Genomic DNA, 6,913 nt, shown 5'->3' with positions numbered 1-6,913 from the left:
ACTCCAGGCTGCCCGCCAAATTATATTTGAGGGGTTTGGGGGCTCCAAGTTGCCCCCCAAAACACATCCAAGGGGTTTCAGGGCTCCAGGTTGTGCCCCAAAACACATTTGAGGGGTTGCAAAACTCCACACTGAGCCCCAGTAACCCATCTGAGATGTCACAGGGCTCTGGGCTGCCCCCCAAAACCCATCCAAGGGGTTGCAGGACTCCACATTGAGCACCAAAAACCCATCTGAAAGGTTGCAGAACGCTGGGCTGTCCCCCAAAACCCATCTGAGATGTTGCAGGGCTCCAGGCTGCCCCCAAAAATACATCTGAGGGGTTGCAGGGCTACATGTTGAGCCCCCAAAACCCATCTGAGATGTTGTAGGGCTCCAGGTTGCCCCCTCAAAACCCATCTGTGGGGTCACAGGGCTTCAAGCCGCCCTCCTAAAACAAATCCAAGGGGTCACAGGGATCCGCACTGAGCCCCCGAGGAGCTGCCCAGCTCCAGCTCAGGACTGGGAATGGCAAGACCAATGTCCACCAAGAAAATAACGGGGTCACCAATGTCCATTGAGTGTCCCCCAGGCGTAGGGGACATGGCTGCCATCTCTCCTCACTCCTCCTGTGCCCCGGGGCGATAAAAGGTGATAAAATAAATTAAAAGCACTTTGGGGGGGGTCGCACGGGGCATCACTCCCTCGTGTCCCCGAAGATCTGCGCCGAGGGGTCCTCCCTCAGTTCACCAGCAACGCGTTGTCCTGTAAAGGAGCCCTGAGGAGAGACAACGTTGGTGGTAATGGGGAGAAACGGGAGGAATTTGGTGAAAGCAGCTTCAATTTTGGAAATAAAATCCAGTTGTAGTTAAAAATACCCCCCAGCATCCCAGAAATAGGCAGGAGCAGCAAAGGGGGACACTGGGAACCCTGTTTTCCCCGTTATACCCACATTGAGGGGTCCCTCCCAGACATGGAGATAATTTGGGGCGTGAAGCCGGGCTGAAAATCACGATCCACGTGGGATCGGCAACGTACGAGGAGCCAACGGTGAAAATAACCCTAAATCCTCCTCTCCCGGCACACAGGGATCGGTAACGAGGGGGTCACAGAGCGTATCCGGCCCCGATTCCATCCCCCCAGCACTCACCGCTCGCAGCAGCAGAAGACAGAGCAGGTGGAGACGCTGTCGCGCCGGTATTTGCCGGATTTGGGGCTGTCCTGGCACTGGGCGATGTAGGAGTGGAGTTGGGAGACGGGAGTTTCGCCTTCGCACTGGTGCTGCCGGGGGGGGAAGAAATAAAAAAGACGATGGGGAAGTTGAAAAACTTTGGTGAAGAGGAGCAGGATCCTCTGCCCAAAAAAAAACCCCAACAAGTTTTGCTTAAACACCCAGGATGTGGCTTCACCTTGATGGTTTCGTAGGAGCCGGTGATGAGGGCGATGAAGAGGCTGAGGACCATGTAGATGAAGAGGCTGATGAAGGTGTAGAGGTAGATCTGGCTGAAGAGCCACACCAAGTAACTGTTCTGCTGCATTTCGGCGAAGGTGACGAACATATCGTCCCCATTGATGAGGGAGAAGAGACACTCGGATACCATGGAAAGGGACCGGAACTGGGATGAGAGGTGACAAAGGGTTGGGAGTTGATCCAAGTCACCGCGTCGCCACTTCCACCACCAAACTGGAAGCTCCCACTACCCAACGTGCCACCTCGATGCCGTATCGAAGGCACCGTATCGAACCCATGCCACCAAAATGAGGAGCAACCCCCACACCCATCTCATCCCAAATCCAGACAGGGAATTGTCCAAAGCCAACCCCAACCATTGACCCAACGTGGCACCTTGACGTGGTACGGGCCCAAGACGATCCACCCGCAGAAGCAGTAGCCCAGGTAGATAACAGCAACGCAGCAGCAGAAGCGGATGACGTTGGGAAGAGCCACACGTAACGTGACGATGAGGATCTGGTGGAGGAAAAATCCATCAGGATTCATCTCAGTCTTCCACCAAGGGGACCCAAGAGCACCCCATGAGACCCCAAAGGTCCTCAGCACAGGAGGATGGAGCTCTCACCACACACCCCACTGTGTCGGGGTTTCCAGAGCTGCAGTGGCAGCTCAAGAGACACCAGATGCCAAAAATTCAACCATGGGATGAGTAGCAAGAAAGGCCACGGGGTTTTCCTGGCAACATCCCCCCCGATGGATTTAAACCCCCCCAAAATTTTGGCCATGGGGTGCTGGAGGTGACAGCTGCCCACGTGCTGGTGGCTGGTACAAGCATCACACAAGCAACACTGGTGACCACCCCACAACATCCCCAACCCAACATCAGAGCATGGAGGAGCAACCAAATCCACTCACCCCACGCCAGTATCCCTTGGACATCATCATGACCCCATTGAGGGGGTCCCCAAAGCAGCATCTCCCCAAACACCCCAAAACCTTCTTCTATCTGTGGGGCAGCTGGGCTTTTGCAGAAGCAGGAAACCATGCTCAGGTGCTTCCTGCAAGTGTGCAAGCAGCCACTAATTTGGGGATGACCTTGGGGACAAGCAGCAGCCGTAGGACAAGCCTGAGCCCACCCAGGTACTCAGAGCCAGGCTGGCCCTGTCATTCCCAGCCTGGAAAATTGTCCCCTCAGCTGCCAGGTCACCTCCTTGGTGTCACTCACGTTGTACTTCTGGAAGAAGGTGAGATAACGAATGACCCCAACCCAGACCAACAGTGTGGAGGTGCCCAGGAGGATGCTGCAGACATCGTAGCTGGCAAAGTTCTGCAGGGACAGAGGTGTCACAGGCTTGAAGGACAGCAAATGATGTCCCCAAAGCCCCCAGTGATGTCCCCAAAGTGCCCAACCATGTCCCCAGAACCCCCAACACCATCCCCAAAGGTCCCACAACCCTCACAAGCTACCAGTGCATGAAATCTTGGTGTCACAAGCCACAATACAGCAGCAAGACGGGACACAGCATGTCCCTTTGTTGTCACCTCCCTGTCCCAAAGGGCTCTGGGGTCCCACTTGGGCCAGGAACCCTCTAGAAACCCAAATGTCAGGAAGAGACATTTGTCCCCTAATCCCCCATCACAGCTCGGATCACATCCAGGATAACTTCACCGAGGCAGACAATGCACTGCCAGTGCCCAGGGGTGGCCATTGTCACATGGACATGGTCCCTCTCCAGAGCATGGGGACACCAGTACCAGCACCCCCAGTGCACCAAGAACCCACAAAATCACCACATCGCTCCTCAGTGTTCACCTTGGACTCGATGCCAATCTTCATGATGGTTCCCAGGATGGTGAGGACGTCGCTGATCACCAAGAGGATGTACCAACCATTGAGGAATTCCATACGATCTGACAGACACACGCTCTGGTTGTACCGGCGGCGGAAAAACCGACTGAATTCCTGGAGGAGGAGAAAAAACCGGGATCCTTCACCCACCGCTCAGAAAGCTTCAGCCATCTTGTATCATCTACAGCTTAGATTGAGCGTTCCCATGGGGAAATGGGCTTCTTCCAAAATCTGGGAATGCCAAAACAGTGTCCCGGTGGCATCTCTGTCCATCCCCACCGGTGACACCGCGGAGAACAGCTACAGCGAATGGCGCTTCCCATCATCCCACCACTCACGTGCTGCAACATCAGACCCCGGATGATGGAGCGAGCGCAGAGGATGAAGGAGAGGGAACAGACGAGGATGACGACGACGTCAAAGAACAGCCGGAAGGAGTTGTCACCTATAAAATGAGTGGTGGTTCTTCTTAACGAGGTGGACAACCAACCAGGAGGTCCCCAACACGGTCCTTCGGCACCCACTGGGGACAGATGTCACCTCTGTCACACCTTCATGGTTCTCCTACCTCGCCCGAAGACGCTGGGATCTTTGCATTCCTTGATGTCAGCCCGGTTCTCCAGGTGGATTTTCACCCGGCCGCTGTGCGCTTTGTTGTCAAACGTGATCTGGGGAAGAAGAAAGACCTTCACCACCTGTGAAACCATCTGGCAGCTCCTCGTTACCAGGGCGCTGCCTGTACCCAGTCCCCACATTCCTACAAGTGACGTTGTTGGTTGGATCATCCCAAGGTGAGGAGCAATGTCAACGCACTCACGGTGATGGTGAAGGTGTAGCAGTCGGGGATTTCATTGTTGATGATGGTTTGGATGTTGATGGCTTTCAACTTGAACTGGATGGTGACGTTGATGAGTCTGTGGGAAGGGACAACTCGTTAATTCTCCTCCTTGGGCTTGTTCAGGGTGTTTCAACCCACTTAGATCCCACCCAAAACCTCAAAATATGGTACTGAGGGTTGAATAACCAACAGGGAGGGGGTGAACATCTTCTGTAGGGGCCTCAGGAGAAGGTGTCTCCAGCTTTAGAGGAGAAAATCACACAGAATTGTCTAGATTGGAAAAGACCTTTCAGATCATCAACCGTAAACCCAACACTCCAAACTCCACCCCTAACCCATGTCCCTCAGCACTGTGTCTACACGACTCTTCAATCCCTCCAGGGATGGGGACTCCACCACTGCCCTGGCCAACCCCTTCCAGTGCCTCAGAACCCTTGCAGCAAAGAAATTCTTCCTCACATCCCATCTCAACTGCCCTGGCCACAACTGGAGCCCATTTCCTCTTGTCCTGTCCCTTGCTCCTTGGTGGAACAGACCCACCCCCACCTCTCTCCACCCTCCTCCAAGGGACTTGGACAGAGACAGAAGGTCTCCCCTCAGCCTCCTTTTCTCCAGGCTCAACACCCCCAGTTCCCTCAGCCACAAGGGAACTCAGCACACTTGTGCTCCAGACCCCTCCCCAGCTCCGTTCCCTTCTCTGGACACGCTCCAGCACCTCCATGTCCTTCTTCGAGTCAGGGGCCCAAAATTGAACCCAGCACTCGAGCTGTGGCCTCACCAGTGCCCAGTGCAGGGGGAAGAGAACTTCCCTGGTCCTACTGGCCACACCAGTGCTGATCCAGGCCAGGATGCCCTTGACCACCTGGGCTCTTTGCTGCCTCATGTTCAACCAACACCCCTAGATCCCTCTCTGCTGAGCAGCTCTCCAGCCACTCCTCCCCAAGCCCCAAGGAACACTGCTCATGACTGGTCATCAACTGGATCTCACTCCATTCCCCACCACTCTTTGGTCATGACCATCCAGCCAAAGCTGATGCCCATCCAAGACATGAGCAGCCAGTTTCTCCAGGAGAATCGCTGCCAACTTGTCCCAACATCAGGGAATTTTGCTTTGAGGGGGAAGGTTGGACCCTCTGGAAGAAACGGTGCCACCAGCTACACCACATTTTGGCATCAACAAGAAGATGGTGGGGTCTGCCAACACTGTTAACGCGCCCACAAGGTCAGGGCTTGACCATGAGCCATCAAAATGCCACCAAAAACCAGCACAGGGTTATGGGGAGGAGAAAACAACCCCCATGGAGGGTGTGGGAGGACAATCGTGGTGTCTCCAGGTTGGCTGTGAGGTTGACACCGATGGAGACAAAGCCGGAAAGCAGCTGCTTGGTTGTGCAACCTCAAGCGGTTTCACATCTCCATAAGCACAAGGGTGGATTTGTTGCGACACCACAAAGGGTTTTGAAGACCAAGGTGGGGTTTTTTCCATCCCAGCAACACAAGGATGTCCTCGCTTCATCATCACCCGGACCCTGTCACCAATGGGAGGTCCCCAACACCCAAACAGTGGGACAACCCAGATCACGGGGAAGGCAGCAACGATTACTTGTGAAATTTGAGGGTGAAGTTCTTGTAGGTGCGATCCAGCTCTGGGGGAAGAGGTTGTGGGTCCTCAGGCTCCACTCCCAGGCAATCTGCAGAGATGATGGAGAAACATCTTCAGAGAAGCCCAAGGTCCTCATGTAAAACTCTTGGAACCTTCTCAAACCCAAAACAAGGACCAAAAAAACCTCCTCAAGACCAACCACTGGTTGTGGGACAAAAAAAAACCCCAACAAACTCAGCTGTATCCATCCCCAAAACCCACCTGTGACAATCTTGGGGTCAATGTTGAAGGTGTCGTTGGCCGGATCGATGCGTCCTTTACGGTAATATTGTTGGCACAACATGAGGGCCGATTGGTTCCTTCCACTCTCTCCTCGCACGTAGGCGTAGCGACCGATGGTCTCATTTGGAATGGCCAAGTACTGGAGAAAGGAGATGCCTTCAGCAAGTAGATGTGACCACGAGCTACCTCTATTGTTCCCCAAGCCACCTCCATGTCCCTCTCTACCCATGGATCTCACCTTCTCCACAGCGTAAAACATGCGGTCGTAGAGGTCACGTTGCGTGTAGACGGCGTAGGAGTCATCCGCGCCGTCCGCATAGTCCTTCAGGAAGAGGTGTTTGAAGGCAATGGTGTTCTCCTCCTTGAAGGTCACCACCATCTGGTTGCTGAGCCCGAAGAGGATGAGCTTGAGGGACAAAGGAGACCACGATGAAGTCCCTGCCCTGGTAGCTCCAGAAACAACAATGCCACGGCCCAAAACGCAGCCATTTCGCCCCAAAAATGCTCTCACAGGAGATCAAATGCCATCACCCTACACTTGGGTGACTCCAAGAAAAGGGTCAACCCACACATCTCCAAGGTTGTCCCCAGCTCCACCTGGTTGTCCCAAAACCTCTTAAGGTGACAGATTTCCTGTGGGAAAGGTCCTCTGCCACCACCAGTGGAGGGAGGACAATCTCCTTGGGGACACGCGCACATCCCGACAAGGTGAGGACAGCGTCCTCGGGGACACACGTGTCCCACCACGGACAGGGGAGGACAACCTCCTCGGGGACACACGTGTCACCAGGGTGACTCCAACAGACCCCCTTCTCCCAGGGAATATCTCCTGAATCCCCCTGCTGTCCCCATGTCCCATGTCACCCCTCCCCGCTGTCCCCATGTCCCATGCCTCCCCTCCCCGGTGTC

The 6,913-nt window shown here is 54.7% G+C and overlaps 1 protein-coding gene across 1 annotated transcript; it reads right to left on the bottom strand.

Annotated features, from left to right (window-relative positions):
• Positions 1-709: 709 nt before the first annotated feature.
• Positions 710-6,454, bottom strand: MCOLN1 (mucolipin TRP cation channel 1; the record flags this gene model as incomplete). Its single annotated transcript, XM_010167533.2, has 12 exons — positions 710-757; positions 1,130-1,260; positions 1,389-1,595; positions 1,826-1,948; positions 2,658-2,759; positions 3,246-3,395; positions 3,620-3,726; positions 3,850-3,949; positions 4,099-4,195; positions 5,723-5,810; positions 5,984-6,143; positions 6,243-6,454. Coding segments are annotated over 12 exons (1,514 nt in total), but the record flags the coding sequence as incomplete, so codon positions are not given.
• Positions 6,455-6,913: the final 459 nt, after the last annotated feature.

The sequence above is a fragment of the Antrostomus carolinensis genome, unplaced genomic scaffold, assembly GCF_000700745.2.
Source record: "Antrostomus carolinensis isolate BGI_N321 unplaced genomic scaffold, ASM70074v2 scaffold7505, whole genome shotgun sequence".
Lineage (NCBI taxonomy): Eukaryota > Metazoa > Chordata > Aves > Caprimulgiformes > Caprimulgidae > Antrostomus > Antrostomus carolinensis.
Note: the sequence above shows the minus strand (reverse complement) of the source record. Positions and strands in the feature narration are given on the sequence as shown.